We start from the raw sequence: 22,366 nt of genomic DNA on the forward strand, positions 1-22,366 counted from the left end.
CCCTTATTTTCACATTGACAAGTTCAGAGCTCTGGGAAGCCGGGACCCCACTCAGGGCTTCTGGGGATGGGCTACCAATGCCGGATAGCAGAGCTCTCCTCTGGGATTCTCACAACCACACAGATTTAAGACACAGAGAAACGTTCACTGACATTAGAAAACCTGGACAACGTAAGGACGTGAAATTATCGGAACCAGTTTTATTAAAATCTGCTTTTATTACACATTTAAAATAAGCTAAGCCACCTTAAAAGAGCGTGCCTTGCCTACGTCCCCTCCCCCGACAGGCCTGCACTGTCACTTCTCCGGGGACCAAACCGAGCAAGGGCTCTGGGCCGTGCCCGAGGCATGGCTCCTTTGACTGCAGAAGAGGCTCGTTTCCGGCTGAGCTGCTCAGGATCACACTCCAAGGCCGCTGTGCCCCTAAGGAGCCCGGAATTGCTTAATAAGACACCTTCACACAGTGAAAATTCAGAAAAGATGTAGAAGCTACTAATAAGCTACTTATTCTTCCAGGCGTGTTGCTCAAGGTGTGAGAACCAAGACGCTCACCCTCGTTGGTTCTGAGAACAAGTCCATGGGGTGACCCTTGCGTCTTCCCGCCCCGCACAGCCCTCCCGCCCGACAGAAAGCTACTAGTGCACAGTTTACCACAGAGTTCTTGCAAAACCTGACTTTATTTTTACATAGCAGAAGGTGACAGGTGAGGAGGTGGTGTTAGCTCTGAAGCCTCCCGTGACAAGGCCAGGGTGGGCTCGGGGGCCGACAAATGGGCCGACGAACGGGAGACCAAAGCCCAGCAAGCGACCGCCTCGGGACAAACAGCTCGTCTGGAATAAACTGCTTTGATTCCAGGAAGGTTAGAAGCCATCATTTGATATTATCATTGTAGACAAGGCTGCCCTCACATCTGCAGGTTCCACATTTGAAGACTCAATGAGGATGGAATATATCGGGGGGGGGGAACGTTCCAGAAAGGTCCCAAAAGCAAGACTTGAATTTGCCGCTCTGGCAACTGTTTACACAGCATCTTACGTTGCATTTACAACTATTCACAGAGCATTTACACTGGATTAGGTGTTGTACCTAATGTAGAGATGATTTACAGTATCCGGGAGCACGTGGGTGGGTTGTATGCAAATACGACGCCATCTCACATAGAGACTTTCCTGTCAGGGGTTCTGCTATTTGTGGGGTCCTGGAACCAATCCCCCGTGAATACTAAGGGACAACTGTACTTACGATTTCACAAAAATTGTCAACTCACAATTTAGTGACTCGATTAAGAAGCACCACAAACAGACATTAAGCATTTGTTTTTATTAAATCTGTCAGCCGCATCAAAACGTAATACATCGTACCTACATCAAACTCTGTCAACACAGACGCTACGAGACGAAGCGAATAAATCTGCAAGGAGCTGTTTTCAAGCAAGGGGCAGTAAACGAGGCTGCTGGAGCGTGCGGGCCACTGCCTCTCTGTCGTGACGCCAGTGACGCGAGGGCCCCACGCCCAGAGCACGCCCGTGGGGCCGTGGTTCTGCTGGCCAGTTCCAGGAGCGGCCGGGGCGCGTGAAGGCTGCTCTGGACCGTGTGGTGGCGTGACAGGCTCTGACCTCAGAAAGCCCTGTCCACGTGGACGACCTGTATTAGAATGCACACCAACAGGCAGATTGCGTAAGCATTTTTAAGATGCTAAACGTCAAGTTTTAGGTGCCACAGAGTATGTGTAGCCTTAACTGACGTGGTGAAGAATCTTAAATGTCTGTAAACCCAGACCTCTGCGTCCAAGGTCCTCTACTGTCAAACAGCCAGGAGGAGTCAATGTCGCTCTGAGTCACAGGACCCGCTCACACGTAGGTGGTGCGCTACTGCCCCACCGTGGCACCGAGAACCACCAAATCCTTGCAGACGAGACAGGTTTGGAAATGCTTCCAAAAGGAAATGCTTTGGGATGGGTGGACAGCTCTCCGTTTCTGCTGTCCACCCAGAGTTCACAGGCAGCCTCTGCTCTCAAAGGTGCAAGGTTTGACCGTCTTCAAAAAAAACACTGCAGGGCTTCCCTGGTGGCGCAGTGGTTGAGAGTCCGCCTGCCGATGCAGGGGACATGGGTTCGTGCCCCGGTCCAGGAAGATCCCACATGCCGCAGAGCGGCTGGGCCCGTGAGCCATGGCTGCTGAGCCTGCGCTCCGCAACGGGAAAGGCCACAATGGTGAGAGGCCCGCGTACTGAAAAAAAAAAACACTGCAAAGGTAAAACTTTCGTTTCAGTCAGTCAGCAGTGAGCCACCCTGGGAGATGATTTTCTTTGTGGCATTCTTTATTTCCAAACATTTCTAAATATCCATCTGATAATTTTTGACATCGTTTTGAGAAGCGCAGTACTGTGCTTTGTGTAACCTCCTTATCGTCTGACCAGGTGATGAAAGAGAAACATCACATTTAGACAGGAAGCTCAGCTACTTTTATTTCATACCTTTAAATTCTCTTCTTCAAAACTCTGTAATAAAATAAACAATTTTGAAACTTTTTGCCTTATAGCGGAGCAAGAGTCAGCTCCAGTTTGGAAAGTTCAACGTCAAGTTTGAAGGTTAACATGATGGAGGGAGTGTAAGATCTAGAAGCTCCCTCTGTGGCTGGAACAGTGATCACTAATCCCATAAGAAAAGGGAAAAGCTGATTTTTCCAAAGCACCCAGGTAAGCGTGACCCTGATGAGCCGCAGGAAACCACGTCTGGCTCCACTTCTGAACTAGGACGTCACGAGTCTCTTATGGGAAACATGGTTCATAAAATAAAGTAGGAGGTAAAGAAGCGGCTACTCCGAGGGGCCCGAGGCCCAGCTCACCCCTTCCTCCTGCTGTGTGTTCGCCTGCCTCCCAGGGCTGTGACGGCTCGGTCTGCAAGTGGCTGTGGTCACCTGAGACTCAGGGGGGGACGTCTACACGCATGGCGCACCCGGGGCATTTTCCCGAGTCTTCTCTTCTGTTTCCTTCTAAGCAAACAAGACTCTTTCCTTGTTAAGAGAAACGGGGGTGCCAACCTACAACTCATTCACACTCTGGGCCACTTGTCCGGATGACGCCCGCCAGGTGTGGGGTCTCCTCTGCTGACACGTGTAGGTAGTCCAGGGTGCACGTCCTTGTTCTAATAAATGACACATTTTGTCTAAAGTTTGAGAAGCTGTGACTTATGGATCTTCTGAACTATTGGAGCGACGGAGGCAAGGGCCCCGAAACAAACTATTCAAGTAAACTAGGAAGTGTGGAGGTGACGTGCGTTAGGAAGGAGGTGCAGCCTGTGAACGTTCTTGGAAGTAGAGGCCACACAACTTTTACCCTCCTAACTGGTCACCCTGTGCATCCACTGGGTTCATCACGGAGGTGTTGCCACCTCATCCCCGCGGGGGTGACGGCAGTGGGGGCGTCAGTGAGGGACGGGCCGGTGTGATGGGGGAAGAAATGGAGACCCTAGTGATCCACTGTCCTCTGCTCTAAGGGGGGGTCCCCCAGGGAGTTCATGCCAACAGGAGCCTTTCTAGACGCTGCCAGCCACCTCCCGCCCCCATCACACTGGGCGCCAGGTGCCTCGAGACCCCAGAGGGAGCCCGGCCCCCGCCCCGAGGGGCCTGCGCTGCCCCAAGCACCCCGTCCTCAGCCGGCTTGCTGCAGCCACTGCGCAGGAGTGGGGCAGCCCCGAGGCCTGAGAGGGGCTGAAGAGGCAGACAGCTCCGTGGACGCAGCAGAAGCTCGTGGCAGCCGAGAGAGGGTCCAGGAGGAAAGGCCAGTTCAGAATCTGAGCAGCTGCCACACTTCGGGCCAGGGACTTTATCAGGTGGGGTCTAGCTGACTGCGGGGAAAAGGCAATAAAACGGTCTCATTTTCAGAGTTAAGAAGCCAACAGCACGTGTTCTGTGCACTATAAGCCCAAGGACCGTGCAGTTCAACCCCGAAGCTGCCAACAGTGTTGCTCTCAGCCGGCACCTTGGAGGCTCATGCGGGCCCAGAGCCAGCAGACCACTGGCTCTCCTACATCCCCCTCTGCACACTGACCACAGGGGCCACGAGCCTGAGCGGGGCCGCTGAGAAAAGCAAGGCACTTCCCCGACTGGCCTTCCATAGGGGCGTTGCCACCCACAGCCGGCATGAGACAGCCTGTGGGCTCCATGGGGCCAACTGCCTATGAAGACAGATGTCGGTGGTGATGTGAAAAGATACAGGGCTGTTTCCGGGGTTCACCTGACACATGAGATAACCTTCCATGGGTGTAAATCAAAACTGCACGCAAGTAGAGGGGAAGGAAGCTTAAAAAGCCATCAAAATCCATAGCAAATATTCCCTTATTTTATTGAGTAAACGAAGAGTTCTGAATTAGTACATATCTGCAAATTTATAAACGGCAATTTCAACAGGAAACAAACTTTCAAGAACCACAAACCAGGCAACGTCAATGTGTCTTTAAAGGATGAACGAGTTCAGGTTTACAGGGAAATGCCACCCCCTTTTCTCCTCATTCCTGGGGACATAGATACGTTGCAAAAGACAGCATCCAGGGTCACGGCGGGCAGGGCGCTGCGTGGAGAGACAGTCCCACAGCGGCCCCCGCGCCCCGGCCAGCTGCGACAAGCTCTGTCACTTCAGGACAGGGGCCGGGGCGCAATCCCACGAGTGAACCCGTGGCCTTGAGAACAGACACTGAAATGCCCAACTTTAAGTGCCTGAGAGAACGTTAACATTTTCACCTACAAAGTACTGTGCCAAGAATGGATTTCTTTCTGGTGCTCCCTGAACCGGGAGGGAACAGCACACCCTGAAGACGCACAACTGGCATCCCTTGTCACACACACATAGGGGCGTGGCCCGTGTGCGCCACAGGACTGGAAGCACAGCACGCCTGGTGCTCAGCCACCCCTCCAGGGCAGCAGGTGAGAAGATGCCTGCGGTGAGAACCACACCCACAGCACCAGAGCAATTAAAGGACTTTGCAAAGTGGCGACCTTGGGGATGATCAAAGTTCTCCACGTTAAACTTCTTTGTGCGGTTTTCATTGCCCATCCCTCCATCATTACTACCATTTTAAAAACGTGTGTTAACTGGAAAAAGGAGTCCTGCTCTGACCCCGCACTGAGAGAGCTCCTGTGTGATGTGAAAAGGCACACACGGGACACGCCGCTTCCTGCTTTACTGCCGTCAACCTGCCTAACGTGAGGCTGTCGTTAGACCCTGGAAACGGAAAGACAATCATAGACTTGACAGCTAGTAAACATAAACAGTCCACGTAAGTGGAGTGCGTCACTCCAGGGGACTTGGCGGGGACGGCGGGCACCGCCTCTGGGCTGCGGTGACAGTGCCGGGCTCCCCCGTGGGCCGGCGTGAGGAGGGCTGCTCCCAAGCCTGTGGGTCCCACGCCAATCTGCACATTCATCCTGTAATCCGGGTCTGCGGGGCCACCCTTCCAAGGTGATGCCACTGCATAACGTGTTTTTCAAATAAAAGGCGATCACCACGAACGGCCTTCAGCAAACCCAGCAAAGGCCGGCTGCTGGCCTCACTCAGAACCATGCTGGATATTTTAATGTTTCCTGTAAGCCAGCTCTTACTAGACAGAACACGACAGTGCCACTGCCTGGGCTACAAGCAGAAAGACAGGACCTGTAGGAGCTATCTTTCAGGCTCATTTTCCCGGTTGCCGAAGGGTCCCCTCCGGGAGGGGGCTCCTCCCACTCGAGTGAAGGGGAAGAAGGGCTGTGGGCAGAGTCCAAAGAAGCCACAACTGATATTAAAGAAATGGTTTCAATATAAAAGGAAAGCTGTAAAATTAAACATATCGTGAACACTCTGGAAAAGGAAAGTTGTTCAAAATTTCTCCAAATCTGACCAAAAAGCTAACCCTGAATCTGAAAATCACACCTTCACCAGCAGTGTCCACAGAGCGTCTGGGATGCTGGGCTCGTTCTAGAGCCGCGCTGCCCATGCGTGGAACAGGGAGGGGGTCAGGGGTCGGGGTCAGCAGTCAATGCAGCTGCAGGTCCAGCCTCCAGGGCTGCAGGGCCTGAGGGGCAGACCGACGACAGCCCAGGCCGCTCGGCTTCCCTGCAAGTCACCGGCACAAATGGGAAAGAGGAAGAGGAGACAGACGGGCTATCTCGACCTTGACCAGCACGCGGGCCGGGTCTGGATCCCAATTTGAGCAAACCAGACGTCGGCCAGCACTTCGTCCACCTTGTGGGGTGACATCTGTGTGGGGTCAGTGAGGAGGCGCCTTACGTTTCAGAGACACATGAGCGCTGAGGAAGGTCGTCAGCGCGTCAGGCCCGCTTTATAGGAGGGGGGCAACACCCGGGGGGACGTGGCGGGGGGGACACAGGACAGCCCTGCCCAACAGGCTTGGGCTTCACTCCTGATACGCCTCTTTCCGCTTCTGCATATCCTGAAAACTGTCTAAACAAAAGCTAGAAAATTATCCCCAGAAAAAGAAGTTTCTTTGAAAAAACAAGACAAAACTTTTAACAGGAAGGTCCAGTAAAAGACATCTGAGAACACGACTTATTCAGATTCTTCGACATGTGACGACGACCACACAACCCCCCCCACTCACACCCCCCGCCCCGCATCCTGCAGCCCCGGCTGCTCTGCTGGCTCAGACTTTCTGCCCAGACACCAGGACGGGCTGCTTTAAAGACAAAAGGACACTCTTGTTAGTTCGGAGCGTCGGGGGGCACAGTCAGGAGACAACAACCGACCAAGGACAGAGGCAGCCGTCGTGTCAACTAAGATTCAGGAAAAGCGTTGGATGGACAGCGTCTGTATCAGCTCCTTGCCACACACACCCACGGTGTGTCTTTTCAGTGACACGAAGTGTCCCAGACGTGCCATCCTCACCAGTGACGTCAGTCACGGTCACACAGTCTCTCCACAGACGCCGGCCAGTCAGCACCAATGCAGACGGACCCATGGCCTGGGAGGTGCGGGGGCGACGGGTGAGAATGTCCCAGGACCAGAGCCACAAGGGACCCAGAGCGGCGGTAAGGCAGCTGCGAGGATGGAAAGTACCGACCCATTAGGCTGAAGCCCCTGCTGGTACCCGACTGACACCATCGACACCATCGACGGACGGCGACCGAGCCAGCAGGGAAGCCCCGGCATCTCCACGCGGCCGCCGGGAACGGGGTCCACACACACGGCGAGGATGGGACTTTCAGGAAGAAAACTAACCTTTAAACACGGTGCTGCTCCACCAGGTGAGACCGGGAAGGAAGCACAAGACCCAGTCCATGGACTCGGTGACAAATCCAGCCCTCGAGGGGCCCGGCCACGCAGCCTGTGCTGAGCGCTGGCCCCACGTCCGCGGGGTGTGGAGCGCAGTGCCCCCAGGGCCACAGCCACCTTGGCCTGTCCACACACATGACCTTGCCCAAGGCCTCTGGACGGATGCGTGCGGATGGGGTCTATCAGAATCAGCCCGCAGCTGTGTCGGGTGCACACCTGACCGGAGGAGACACCACTGCTACAAAAGGCCAAGCCCCCTGCAGCTTGGGGAGGCCCCGGGTGCCCAGTCCCCACAGGGAACAAGCCCCCGTCGGCCCCAAGGAAACGGCTGGCCAGCTCGAGCCAACGCCATGCCCCTTGGGCCGGTTGGTGTGTCTGGTTCTGCCTTCCCTGCAACCGAGTGCGTGGCGTCCCCCAAGGAAGGTGGAAAGGACACAGTCCCGCTTACACCGCAGGTTAAACCAACGCCTCTCCAGGCACGGTCCCTGGATCCTAAGTCACGGACGCAGCCAAGCCTCGGGCGCTGAGCCGCCCTGGGCAGTCCCAGACCACAGCACACGGAGGCCGCAGCCCCCGCTGCCCTCCCCAGGAACTGGGTCCTGTGGGGCCTATTCAAGATTTCGTGCAGTCAGATCAGACAAAACCTCCATCATAATTAATCACGGGCCGCACACCTCACCTTAAGAAGCAGCAACAGGCATAAGGCACACATTCCATTAGAGGTCAACACGAATCAGAACCGTGTCACACTCAAAACACATAGCACCACTTTTGCTGTATCGAAGCCAACGCCAGAAGAATAAAGCTGCACAGGCGAGACGACCAGCCCCGAAGGGTGAGCTGGAGACACTCCCCCACTCTAAACCCGCGGCACAGCTTTTAACACGGCTCCAAGCGCAAGTTTTCACTTTTGGCATTCCAAATGGAACAATCAATCAGAGAATTAGGGTGAAAAAGGAATATCTAGCCGTGACCACAAATCACCTTCTGTATCGAAAGCCGACAGTCGGAGCCCTCACCCCCCGAGCAGGTGAGGGTCCCCAGGAGGGAAGCCGGGAACGGTCAGGACAGGTTTTCATCGACCTGCTCTCCAGGAGTCAAATTCTTTATGTTACTCTGCAGATCGAAAAGGACTCTCTCTCCCCTTGTCAGAGCAAAGGGGTTACCGAAGAAGAGGCTCACGTCTAGGGGGGCCTCGGCCTCGGAGCCCCACGAGTCTGTGTCGGAGCCACTCGGGTCCTCAGCCGTCGTGGGCGGGCAGCTGAGCTGCTCTAACTGGTCGACGATGTCCGAGAAATGGAAGGCTGAGCTGGCCTCGGAGCGGACCGAGCAGGCGGGGAAGTTGGCCATGGAGCTGGCCTCGGACTGGGCGGCAGAGCCGGGCGTGTGCGCGGACAGGCTGCCGGGCAGCGGCGCGTTGCTGAGGGAGCTGGTCTCGGACCGGTGGAGCCGGAGCGAGCTGGCGGCGGATGGGCTGAGCAGGCGCTGCATCAGGCTGGCCTGCGCCTTCACCTCCAGCAGCTCCGAGGTGTCGGCGGGGTGCGCGGCGCCGAGGCTGCCCTCCTCCTCGGACTCAAAGCCGCGCGCCCCACTCCCACGGGCCGGCTCCGGGGAGGACCCCTCCGGGCTGGACGGGGCAGACCCCAGGCGGCCACACAGCAGGGCCTGCGGGCGCAGACTGCCGAAGGGGAAAGGAAAGGCCTCAGAGCCTCCGGCAAAGAAGGAGATGTCTGCCAGGCCGCCATCTCTGAACTCCTCGAACGCCGGCAGCTGGGCGCTTGTCAATGTGAAAACAGGGCCCCCCCGGAGGCTCTGCCGGCCACACATGGGCGCCCCCCTGGAAGGGGAGGGGCCCACGGTCAAGGCACCCTCACCATGGCCACTGTGACCCGCACGCTCCCTGCCGGCCCCCCCTGCCTCTAGGCCTAGGGCGGCGCGACTCAGCCCCTCAGTACTGCTGGGGCCACAGCTCCACACGCCCCGACCCGACCCGACACCTTGGCAAGGCTGGAAAGCAGGCGGCCCGGGGGGCGGGGCCGCGGCCACGCCGCTCCTCTCTGCAGCTGGCCACCTGGCGCTGGGAGCCGGGGGCCCCGTCGGGGAGCCGCTGCCGTCCTTGGAACCGAGCAGGCCCACGGGGGCTGGAGGGGAGGCGGGGCCCGAACAGAAGGAGGCACTTGTTGAAGACGGGGACGCGGGAGTCCTCGTGCCCTCGGTGAACAAGACGCTCTGGGGATCAAATCAGGAGAAGAGAAAAAGGAACACGTGAAATGAGCAATTACTGCTGGGAAGTCGCAGGGCTAACTGGGCCCAGGTGAGTACAGCCGCACCCACACATTTCTGTCACAGCTTCTACAAAGGAGGGCAGCAGGTCAGACCTTTCCTTTTAGAACTGAAGATCTGTAAATGCAGACATGATTTCAAACGGACCCAGGATCTATTTAGGTCCCTTGTAAGTCCACTTTTTTCTCTGCATTAGGCGTGACCTGTCTACAAGAAAGGCCATTTCCACCACTAAAGGCCCTGAGTCTCCCTGGCACCCGGGTCACCCTGAAGTTGCCTGGGGCTGTCTTTGGGCATCATTGTTCCCCTGGGGCTGGGCAGCTGGAGGAGGGGTGAGCTGCCCCACTCGGCTACCCAGGCGCCCTCCCCCGCCCTGCCAGGGGTCACCGGGGGACAAAAGGCATTGGTGCATCCACACACCGCCCAGGCAGCAAGGGCCAGGTCCGCACACGGAGCTCCTCGCCCACGCCATGCACAGGAGCCCCGGGCATCTTGGAGGCGCAGGAGCGGCCCCGCGTATGAGCGGGAAGAGGCTCATGAGGGGGGCGCAGGGTGCTGGGAGGGGCTGCTTGCCACGCCGGGCGCCTGCGCTGCGTCCTGGCTCACGGTCCCACACGCAGGGACACGGAGCAGCCCTTCCCACTCACGTGTCACAGAGACACAGCCGTGTCACACCGGCACTCACAACATCACAAGGGGGCGGTCAGACCAAAGCAGAAGCAGCAGCAGCAGCAGCACAGCGACCACCCCTCTAGACAAAGCGGCAGCTCGCGACCCGTAAGATTAATCCCTTTTCGTGTGTCTACCACGTGGCTTTTTCCTAATCATCGACCATATTCCATATTCTCTGTGATTTTTAAAAGACAGCATCAGAGAACTGAAAGCTTAAGTGTAACTTTTAGACTACTCACAAATTTGAACTTTGTTAAAGAAACAAAAATAAGTTCTTTTAATTTCAGTTGATTTAACAAGGAATTCCAAAATAGAAAACATACCTAGAAGAGTTAAAGAATGTTGATATTTAAAAGACCCGATTAAAAAAAAATTTAGGACACAGGAGCTTTAATATATGAGGTACAAGTGTAGCTTCTGGAAATACTATAACAGTATAAATGACAAAACTGTCAATGAAAATCAACTTTGTGCAGCAATAAAAATGTATAAATATGAAACTATACAGCCACACATAGAAAGTTACGAAATAACAGTACATGAAAAGAGCAAGATTCTCTGTAAAAATATACTTGCATGTGGCAGTCAACACGCAAATGTGAACACAGGAAGCGACAGCAGAGAAGCAGACCTGAAACACAGAGTCACCGACGTCCCGGCCTCGCAACACAGAACTGTCACGTCTGGGACACTGTGGCCAAACGTCTCCTGTGAGTGTTTGTGTGCACCTGTGTGTACGTGTTTTCATATAGCTGTGATCATGTCAAACACACAGGCATACACATTTGTTTCCTGCTTTTCACCCTTAAGATAATAGCAAAAGATGCACTCAGTGAACACGGCTTCACTAAGCAAATCATCTCCCTAAGCTGGCATTTAACCGCACTTTGGACTTTTACAGAAGGAGTATTTCTCAGTTGTTTTCCTGACAACAAAAAGCACTGTGTCCACAGCACAAAGAGAAGAAAAAAATACATAGAGAGAAGCACAAAGAGAAGATAAAAACTGCCTGGATCCAATCGCTCAGAGATCATGTTTGATGCTGTGCATACACTTCTCTTTTTAAATCAGAATGAGGACGTGACCCAGGCTGCTTTGCACCCTGCTACTTTCACGTACTGATGTTCTCTGGGCGCGTCCTGCTCGCGCACTATTCTCCCGAAACGAGATTTTTAAAGGCTCTTGAGTAGCGCCTCACGTGGACACGCCCAGAACTGCCAGTGACTCACCCGGCACAGACGGTGATAAACAACACTGTCACACATCTCACTGCACAGAGCTTTCTCTTCACTCAGGACTCCTTTCTGCAAACAGGGTCCCAGGATTGGAATTTCCTCACAAATGCCAAAGCTAATCTTAGGACTCTTGTTACAACATTGCCAGATTATTTCCCCGAAGAGGACAGGTGATCATATCGTGTACGTTTTACGCAGAAGGACTGACCTGCCTCGGCAAGTTGGCATTTAGGGCGCGGAGAGACATCTGGGTCTTGCTGTGTTTTCTGCAAACAGAGAACAGGCTGTGAGCCCCCAGCCCTCCTCGCCTGACCCGTTTCTAAAGCAGCACATGCTGTGCCGCGCAAGGACTTTGCATAAACATGTGGCCAAGCCTCTGTTAACGTGAGGCACGTAACCAGGAATGGCGGGATGACAGAACACAAGCACTCAAACAAAAACTACACGTCCAGAAGAGGTGAAATTGCGCCCTTCACACTGAAGGAAAAGCTCCACATGCAAAGCAACAACATGAATTTTCAGATTCAAAGTTTACCACGCTATGTAAAAACATTACATCTAAGCTAAGCGATACAGACTAGAACCAAAAAGCATTATCTGTATCTGTACACAGTAACTGTAAGTAACTGTAAAATACAAATCTATTACCATTAAAATAAATAAAAGAAACAGAACTCAAGTGCCAAAATACACGTTTACATATGTGAAGTGATTTTTACTCAAATACAGGTTAAAGTATTTAAAACGTTAATTTTCAAAGCCCACACTTTTCATCATGAAGATGAGAAAATTTACCTTTCATACGGAATCCTCTTCATCCCACCGTCTTTGACATAATCCACTAGTTGCTTCTGAGTTCTTCCACTGTGAAAAAAAATCAGGTTTTAAAGAAAAGAATAAACAGTAATTCACAGCATTAATTTTTCACAAAAGCAAAGGAAAAGTAAGACTTGCCCATCCTCTCTCACAAGTTTACATATACATTTAAAAATTATACTTTGCAACAAGCATAACCAGTTTTCTAAACAGTTTTTACGAAGCCTATTTTTCCCACTATTTTATTTGATATGCTTTCTCCAGTTTTACAATAGCTGCAGTCTGCGTGTAGTTCTCTGGAACATTCACACCACCTTCTTCTTGACTGAGGCTGTTCGGGTTCTCAGTCCCACAGACAAGGCCAAGACCCGCCCGGCACTGCTGCCCCACCTGTATCTGAAGGAGGAACCTCTGCTGAAGAGGATGGCTCTAGCTCTGGGCTTCGGCTGATCAGCAAGTCTGAAAAAGGTGTGATACTCTACACACGTCTTCCAGAAGTTCTTACACGCGTCCCTACTCCCCAGCACGAATTCCAGGGTGTCCTGGTAAGGCCCCTGGGAACAAAAGACAAAGGTTCGAGTCACTATATGAAGAATAAAATTTAGGAAGGCAAAAGGCTGCTCCAAAGTTAAAGATTAGCACGTTTTCTTCCTCAAGGTTGTATACAAAGACTTCTGGTTCCATTTACATTTAAGAGAAGAAAAACACAAGGTATATATTCATTGTAGAAACATCAGGAAAATGTGGCCATCTACAATTACACAACTGCTAACATTCTGAAGTTTATCTTTGTAACCTTTTCCCACCTAGGAAACTAAGGCATCTTTCCAGGCCGGCTGACGCATTTATCTGATATCACCCAATCATTCTCCTGGGGGTTCTTCTGGGATGTTTCAGATGCCCAGGACACACAGGGTTTTCAGGCTCACAAACATCACCATGAAGAAACTACTGCATTGTCTCTCATGGCTATTCCTTAGGATAAATTCCCAGAAGTGGTATATTGAGCTCAGAAACAATGCACATTTTTGAACCTTATGATATATTATTACCAAATTACTTGCCAGAAAGAACATAATACTTTGACTCCTATATTTAATCTTAAAAATGTAAGTGCTTAGGGATACAAAACGTAACCTTGCCAGGTGCAGAGACAGACACAGTCCGGAACTTTGAAACATCACGCTGTTCCAAAGAAGAGCTGCTTTGGGATATAAAGCCGCAATTCTCTTCTCTCCCTGTCCTTTCAGAATAACTGCCAGAAACTTCTTTTTTTTTTTTTACAGAGAAAAAAAACGCAGCCTTTTACTTGTATTTTGTACATGTTTTTGGCATTCCTTATACTTCTCTCATCCACAGAAGAAATATTTGAGTAAAAAACAATTAAGCTATCTGTTCATACTTGCTACCAAACACACTTACACGCCGCACATGACCCTGGGGTTTGACAAAAGCTAATCAAGTTGAGCCTTTGAAAAGCTTAGGTGAAGCCTCTCCTCCAGACTGGCCCGGAGCTCTGATCTCCCAGAGTGTGTCTAAGCTGACAGCCTCCTAAGCTTCAACGCCACAGCGGCTCAGCTAATCTACTTTTTATTTCCTAACTTCCTTTGTACAATAGACATGTAACAATGTGAACATCTCTGAATAGTCTGACGTACTGGATTTTTCCAACTATCAGACTGTACAGACATTTACTTTTCCCCCTTTTTACTAATTTCAGTAAATTTATATTTAATTATTACCTTACTGACTCACAATCTCAAAAGAAAGGAACATTTATTTTCTGAAAATCAAGTCTACTTCAATTAGAGCTATTAAAGGGTCAATTTCTGAATCAAAGACACATGAGAATATTGGAAACGCCCCTCTCTTCATTCTGGACAGAAACTCCAACACTGATTTGCTGTGCAGCTTCTTCTGATCACAGCTAAACACTCCGTATTTCAGCTTTATTACCCAAAGAAGGACTGGCTGTAATAGACCAACAGTTCTCAGCAGCCCTGGGAGTCTGTCCCACGTGCACTCTCTCAGGCCAACCCCACAGCTGAGTCTTGGGCGGGGCCACCCCCGGGGATGCTGATATGCCCTCTAGGTGAGAAGTGCTGGGCAGGTCACCCCGAAGCCTGTCCCCAGTCCCGAATCCTGTCCTTAAATTCTTATGTGAGTTATGCTGAAACGATATATAAAGTAATTAAAGGGACTTCCCTAGTGGTGCAGTGGTTAAGAAGCCTCCTGCCAGTGCAGGGGACACGGGTTCGAGCCCTGGTCTGGGAAGATCCCACATGCCGCAGAGCAACGAAGCCCGTGCGCCACAACTACTGAGCCTGTGTGCCACAACTACTGCAGCCCACGTGCCCTAGAGCCCGTGCTCTGCAACAAGAGAAGCCACCGCAATGAGAAGCCCGTGCACCGCAACTTAGAGTAGCCCCTGCTCGCCGCAACTAGAGAAGGCCCACGTGCAGCAACAAAGACCCAACTCAGCCAAAATTAAACAAATAAATTTTAAAAAGAAGTAATTAAAAACTCAGTATTCTAGCAGAGTAAATTCTCTTACAACTTAAAAAGTTCTCAAAATAATACTTACATGGACCTCTGGGTGGAGTTTGATAAGAAACCTCTTCCTCTTAAAGCTGAGCTTCCGGAGCCTGGACCAGTTGAAAGTGTTGATCTTGGTGCTGCTCTGGAATTCAGGACACAGACGTTCGTTGAGGAACATCTGTAACCTGACGCGTGCACACGACTTCTCATGAAACAGAGAAGGTTAAGTCACATCCTTGCCAGAAAGCACAGCAAGCCCCTGCCACTTTATGTTCGGAAAGACTCTGAATTAAAATGTCAATACTAACCACACTAATCTCTCTGTTTTAGGAAGAAAACTTTATTTCTTTGATAAAGCTTTATTACAACCTCCTTTTTTCAATGTTAACAGTGAACATTTTTGAAGCCCCCCTACTGCGAGGACGGCGGCTGGGAGGGGCCTGGTGGTGGCAGGGCGGTGCTGGGTTTCCCACTGAAGGGAAGGACGGAGGGATCCCAGGGGTGCCGGATGGGACCCGGATCCAAGGCTGAACCCCCGACTCTCCAGAGTGGGCACACCGGGCAAGGACCTCAGCTTCTAAACAATTTTGTCCACTAAGGAGACCAGGGCCCTTTGCTCTTCCAGGGTGGGGCAGGCAAAGAACAAAGGAACCTGGACCATCTTATTGTGTAAGAAAGTAAACAAGTGCTCAAAAAATGACGGGGAAATGTCGAAAGGACACAGGAGGGATTTCCTTCCCTGGTGGTCCAGTGGTTAGGACTGCACCTTCCAATGCAGGGGGCGCGGGTTCGATCTCTGGTTGGGGAGCTAAGATCCCACATGCCTCGCAGCCAAAAGACCAAAGCATAAAACAGAAGCAATATTGTAACAAATTCAATAAAGACTTTAAAAATGGTCCACATCAAAAAAATCTAAAAAAAAAGAAAAGGGCACAGGAGCCACCTGAAGGGACTCCCTGATGTGGGTCAATTTAAAGATCAAAACAAATAATGACAACAGATCAAGTATCAGATTATAACCCGAATTATAACTTGAGTGATAGTACGATTATAATACAAACCCATGATCCACAGGGACGTAAAGACAATAAACAAACGAGGAGAAAACCCTTCTAGGATCATGAAGAATGGAATTTAAAAAGCTGCCTTTTGGCAACCATCCGGGAAATTTACAGTCTTAAGTATCTCTCCACAAAATGCTTACTAATTACAAAGGATAAAAAGTCACTTCGCAGCGAAGAAGCCTGTCAAACGCCTTCCAACCATGTGATGGATACTGGCACTACCGGCAATGGGACAGACAGGCACCGTGGGCCACCTCGCGGGCTGCACCAGGCACACTCGCTTCTGTCATTCACCCGCCCAAGAAGCTTAACTAGGGTCTGATCGTCAGCAGGTGCTGGGAGGCCCATGTCACAAAATGACTGGCCTTGAACCTTCCAAAGCATCAAGGTCAGGAGAATCAAGGAGAGAAGGAAGAGAGTTCCAGACTGAAGAGGCCAGAGCGGGATCCTGACTGGGCAGAGCGCTTGGCCTCAGAAGGGATCTTCTGAAACCAACGAGACTGGGGCAACTGGTGGAAGCTGGATGCGGTCTCTGGGGAAGGAGCATGTTCTACTGTTCTCATATCCTTTCCATAACCTTGAAACATTTCCAGAATTAAAATGTTAAATGGACTGAAACACTTTTCTGGCATTTTCTTTTCTATTCTCGACTATCATGACCATTTACTCTTTTCTACAAATTCAAGATGGGGGGTGGCAAGGTGAAGAATGTTTTCCCTTCAGAGATACTAAAACAAACAAACAAACAAAACAAAACAAAAAACCCACAACAACTTAAGCAATTAAAGAGGAAGGAGGCACTGAAACATGCACGACAGGGACAAACTCTGAGACAGGGGAAAGCTGTCAGGCACAAAGGCCATTTACAGGAACGTCCAGACAAGGAAATCAGCAGAGACAGAAAGCAGCTTAGTGGCTATCAGGGGCGGGCAGTGACTGCTACAGTGCGTGGGGTGAGGCTGCGATTTAAACGTTCTGGGGTTAGTGGTGATGGTGACACAATTCTGTGAATATACTAAAAACAACTGAATTATACTTTTAAATGGTGAACTTTACGTTACGTGTGAATTATATCCAGTTTTTAAAATTCCTGAGTTAAGAAGTGTCCTTGAGGCCAAGATACAAATGACAGGGTCTAGATGAGACCCAAGTATCCCAGCTCCCAACACTGTCCAGACACGAAGTCACTTCAACTGCTACTCAAAGTAAAATATTTGAGGGTTTTCAACTGGGTTCTCAAAAAAGCAAACAAAACAACCAAACAATAAAACATCAACAAAAGAAAAGAAAAGAAAACGCCCACCGCCAGCTCTCACCTCTAGATGGTAGGTGCCTAGGGCAAAGGCTTAAGAAAGCAGGTGGCCACAGGAGGGCCAGGGAAGGGCCTGTCCTCCCCAGGAAGACACAGAAAAGAGCGAGAGACACACTGTTCCCAGCTGCAAGCTTGCCTTCCCATTTTCCCTTTGGGTCAAAATAAAAAATCACCACATCCCAGGGCTTTAACCGAGTCATAAATCGAAACAAAGAATCCACGGATGACTGCCCTCACTCTGCCCTGGGCAACCCTGACACTCACCGAGCAGCGCCACTCAGAGCCACTGCTTTCATTTTGGATTTTATCAAAAAAATCCACGGCTCAGCTGTAAATGCCAAGTAAGACCTGAAACAGAACCCGGAGACTCAGGGCTCTCTGGGCCACCCTCAGGCCTGCTCCCCCGGACAGAACCGCCTTCCGGACCTGCATCCGCATGTCCACACAGCTTGTCCAAGGCTGCTACTGTACCCTGCTCTGAGATCTCGTCTCCTGGACCTCCACACCCACCACGACCTCACGTCCACCCCTCCCCACACTCCCTCCATTTTTGGTAAATTTAAAATTCAGTATTTATATTACTGATCACGTAAGTACTGCTTGCAAGTTGAGCCAACCTGAATTATAACTATACTTTGCTCCTTTGCTTTTTAAAATTAATTAATTAATTAATTTTGGCTGCTTTGGGTCTTCGTTGCTGCACGCGGGCTTTCTCCAGATGCGGCAAGCAGGGGCTACCCTTCATTGTGGTGCGTGGGCTTCTCGTTGCGGTGGCTTCTCTTGTTGTGGAGCACGGGCTCTAGGTGCACGGGCTTCAGCAGTTGTGGCACATGGGCTCAGCAGTTGTGGCTCGCGGGCTCTAGAGCGCAGACTCAGTAGTTGCGGTGCACGGGCTTAGCTGCTCCACGGCATGTGGGATCTTCCCGGACCAGGGCTCGAACCCATGTCCCCTGCATTGGCAGGCGGATTCTTAACCGCTGCGCCACCAGGGAAGCCCACTCCTTCGCTTTTAATTTTCCTCGAGTCACTAACTGCCTCTTTTCGTTTGCCTAATCTCTAGGTACCCGTCGCTAATTCTAATTCAGCCCAAAACTTCCCCGCAGACCTTTAGAACTCTTCGATACGGTCTAACCCATGAAGCCATCGCTCATTCTTCCCCCTGCCCCCTCAAAGGCCGCACCTCCCGGCTTGCGGGATCTCAGTTCCCCAACCAGGGACTGGACCCGGACCCTGGCAGCAAAAGCACCGAGTCCTAACCACTGGACGCCAGGGAGCTCCCCCATCAGCCCTTTCTTGGAGGCCGCCTCTGTGCTTATGCTGACGAACGTTCTCCCCATCTGAGCACAGCCTGCACCTCTGCCTTCTCCAATCTGAGTCACCCTGTTTCCTCAGCTCCCATCCGAGTTTCTCCCTCCTCCAGTGTTGGCCTTCAAAAGGCTGTGCAGGAACTGAATTTCTGAAAACCTGCATATCTGAAAATGCTTTCATGTTCTCTGTACAGGAGTCGCGTTGCACAGGGCACAGAATCCCGGGCTGGAAATGCTCTTCTTTCACGTGTAGAACCTCCGGTCTCCAGCTGCCAGTCCTGCCGCTACTAGCCCGGCAGCTCTCCAACTGCCCCCACCTCTGGCAGCTCGCGCTGACGAGCCCTGCTGCCGGCACACTGGAACCTGCAGGCACCTTCAACCTGGAACTTTGTGCCTTGAGTTCTGGAAACTTTTTCTCGTGGAATTTCTTTAACAATTCCTCCACTGCTTTTTGGTTCCTGCCTCTAGAATTCTGGGGTGCTGGACCTCCTGGATGGCGCTGGAATTTTCTTTACTTTTCTCTCCCATCTTTCACCCTTTATTTATTTATTTATTTATTTATTTATTTATTTATTTATTAGCGGTACGCGGGCCTCTCACTGTTGTGGCCTCTCCTGTTGTGGAGCACAGGCTCTGGACGTGCAGGCTCAGCGGCCATGGCTCACAGGCCCAGCCGCTCTGTGGCATGTGGGATCTTCCCAGACCGGGGCATGAACCCGTGTCCCCTGCATCGGCAGGCGGACTCTCAACCACTGAGCCACCAGGGAAGCCCACCCTTTATCTTTTATTCTGTTCTGTGGAGATTTCCTCAACTGCATCTTCCAAACATTCTCGTTCCGCCAATGTGTGTCACTCTTTTTCTCCGTAACTGCCCTGCTCTTGTTTCAGAGATGCAAGCTTTTCCCTTATTTCTGTGAGGCTTTTTAGAAAACGTAATACACACAAATTGAAGGTCTGTGGCAACCCTGCACTGAGCAAGTCTATGGGCGCTGATTTTCCCAATAGCATTTGCTCACTTCGTGTCTCTGTGTCACATTTTGGTAACTCTCACAATATTTCCAACTTTCATTATTATATTTGTTATGATATCTGTGATCAATGATCTTTGATGTTACTCTTGGGAAAAGATTATGACTCTCTGAAGGCTCAGATGATAGTTAACACTGTTAGCAATAAAGTATTTTTAAATTAAAAAAAAGAAGGAAAATGTAATACAGTGACATACTAACAAGGTTCAAATCCTTAAGGTACCAAAATTGAGTCCAGAATGAACAGGCCCCTCTCCCCACTTCCAAAAGCCTGCAGGCTATAGTAACCATCCTAGGGGCAGTCAACACCAGTTTATTTTGTAGGGAATAAATAGAGTGTGTGTGTGTGTAAGTTCCCCTCTTTTCCCCATAAGCGGTAGCAAATTCCACACACAGTTTTGAACATCTTCTCCATTTAACAATACATCTCAAAGAATGTTTCACGTATCAGGACACAGAGAGCATATGCAACCTTTGGACAGTTGTCCAATTATCCCATAATATGGATGCCCCACCATTTATTTAACCGGCCTCCTAATAATTAATCACCAGTATTTTACTATTACAAACAAGGCCAGAATAAAAAATCACAAGAGAAACGTTTACACTCATGCTAAAGCTGTGTTCCTGTTTCCCATGAACGCGATGTGGGTAAAGCAATTTTTCTGTTTTGCCAATCTGACAGATGAAAAGCAGTAACCTCTCTGAGGAAGCGTGCTTTCCATTTCTTCCACCCCCAGCACAGTTTCTGTTTCTTCTGAGTCTCTTCTTCGCACAAATTTGGGACCTGTCCCTCAAATACCATCTTCCCTTGAAGAAAGGCTTTCCTCAAATTTCTGGCGACCCTTGGTCACTGTCTCTATTTAACAGCAAGGCTCTGGGTGTGCCTGAGTTAGTGACCATCCTGGTAAACACTGGCCAGGGAGCATCACGAGGGGACACTAGTCTAAGGGACATCTGACAAGGGACAGAACATCTGTGTCTTAAAGCGCCTCTCCATGGACCACTTATTAGTTAAAAGAGGAAAACCAGTAACTATGCAGTAGAAGAACCAGAAAACACAGCGATCAAGGTTCGCATCGCCAGGGAGGCCAGGTGGCATCTCAGGTGTGACCCCCGAGGGGGACACATGTCACCTGGGCAGTGGTCCAGCTGGGAACACGTCACCTGAATCTAATCACAGGAAAACAGCCGACAAACACAGACGAGGAACTTTCTATTACAAAGGGGCTGTGTTCTTCAACACCGTCTTCATAAAAGAAAAAAGAAAGTTCCAGATTAAAGGCGACTGCAGCGTGACGGCCTGGTTCTAGATGGGATCCTGTCCTGCAGGGAGACCACTGGCCAGCTGACAGGACTGAGGACAGACCCGTGTGCCAGGTGTTAAGAGCCTGCGGCCTCAGTGGTGACTGACTGTGGTCACGACAGAGCATATACTCTGCTCTTGGGAAACACACACTGAAGTTCTCGGGGTAAAGGCCCCGACGTGTGCAGCTTACTCCCCAAGGCTTCAGAAAAAACTGTGTGCGTCTGGGCGTGTGTCTGTGCGGCAGGGATGAGAACACATGTCAGCGGGAGGTGCAAATGGTGACAGCTGAACCTGGGGGACAGGTGCATGGGGTCTCTGTGTGCTATCCTCATTCTCACAGCTTTTTGGGACGTTTGAATTGAAAGTGTTTCCAGATGGAAGTCTTTACAAGAGGAGGCTCTGAAGTGCTGGTTGGCAGCTCCCAGGGCTGCAGCAGGGCCCCCGATGTCAGAACCCGCTCGTGAGGCACCTCGTCCTGGAGCGGCGGGTCGTGCTGTAGCTGCCGGCCCCGCCCCATCCGGCCTCCCCGCCCCCCTGGGGATCCCAGGCTCCTCGCTGGGCCGTCAGGGCCTGCTTCCCTACTCCCCACACTCTGGCGATAGTCCTTGTTTTCTGTGGTTTCCTTTTCCATTCTTTGTTCTTACTGATGTAAGGTTAAAAAAAAATTCCTTAACGGTCATGCCGGTGGGGATTTTGAGGGAGTGGAAATGAATTCAATCTGCCGCCTTTCATTTCAAGTCTCTAACCTCATGCTTTTGCAGTTTCTTCTGGTCATAAATTATTTGTCCTTTTCTGGAGAAATGACAACAACTTGATCCTGAGGGACGTGATTTCCCCTCTGTGCCAGGTAGGAACCGCCATCAAAGGGAGCGGGTGTGGGAGGCCCTGGACACCACTCAAAGGGCCTGGATTTCAGGTGGAATGTAACAGAACTGACATTCTAAACGCAAAATTAAATTCTTTTCCTACGGGAAATTGAAATTTGCTGGCTAAGTTGAGAAAGAGAAAGGAAAAGCAGAAGAAACAAAGTGTCCTTGATCAGGGAGGCCTGGATCAGACCAGCCGTTTCAGGCGCCGGCAGCGAAGACGGGCCACAGAGGGAAGAGCCGCAAAGCCAGCTGGGCGCCAAGAGCGCCACCGCCAACCCTGGGCACCACGTTCCACCGGAGGTGCCCGACTCCACGGGCCGGGAGCAGGCAGCTCCTGGAGGGGAGGCGGGAGCACCTGGCGAGGCGCGGGCTCCAGAGCTGCAGGCCGGCGCCCTGGCAGCTGTTTCCAGGCGCGTCACACCCCACGGCCCGGCACAAGGACATTCACCACAAACACGACTCAGTGGCCCTTTATGTAACGCTCACCCATCCGAACGCCGCTACCGCACACATCCCCGGGAACCCTAGCACTGCCCTCGGAGGGTCCCCAGGTTGTTCTGTCTTGTGCTTTGAACGGTGACTGGGACCCGTGGCGGAGACCCCACAGGGCAGCAGCCTCCCCGCGGGGGTGGACGCCGCCCTACAGGGCAGCCAGAGCCGGGCTTGAG

General features: G+C 51.4%; 1 protein-coding gene across 12 annotated transcripts in view; it reads right to left on the reverse strand.

Annotated features, from left to right (window-relative positions):
- Window positions 1–22,366, reverse strand: part of FARP2 (FERM, ARH/RhoGEF and pleckstrin domain protein 2) — a 92,336-nt gene that overhangs the window by 18,960 nt on the left and 51,010 nt on the right. For 11 of the 12 annotated variants that reach the window (XR_003434732.1, XM_027116161.1, XM_027116189.1 and 8 more), the window contains 5 exons: window positions 14,856–15,011; window positions 12,662–12,825; window positions 12,251–12,319; window positions 11,664–11,721; window positions 9,263–9,494 (listed from right to left, as the gene is read on the reverse strand). Coding sequence is in view for 11 of the 12 variants with exons in the window: in XM_027116161.1 (XP_026971962.1) it covers window positions 9,263–9,494; window positions 11,664–11,721; window positions 12,251–12,319; window positions 12,662–12,825; window positions 14,856–15,011 (679 nt within the window). In the remaining variant the exon portion in view is untranslated. The remainder of the gene's footprint in view (window positions 1–9,262; window positions 9,495–11,663; window positions 11,722–12,250; window positions 12,320–12,661; window positions 12,826–14,855; window positions 15,012–22,366) is intronic. The other variant, XM_027116180.1, reaches the window with a different exon arrangement.

Source organism: Aethalodelphis obliquidens, unplaced genomic scaffold (assembly GCF_003676395.1).
Source record: "Aethalodelphis obliquidens isolate GAN/ISIS:26980383/991018 unplaced genomic scaffold, ASM367639v1 scaffold2, whole genome shotgun sequence".
Lineage (NCBI taxonomy): Eukaryota > Metazoa > Chordata > Mammalia > Artiodactyla > Delphinidae > Aethalodelphis > Aethalodelphis obliquidens.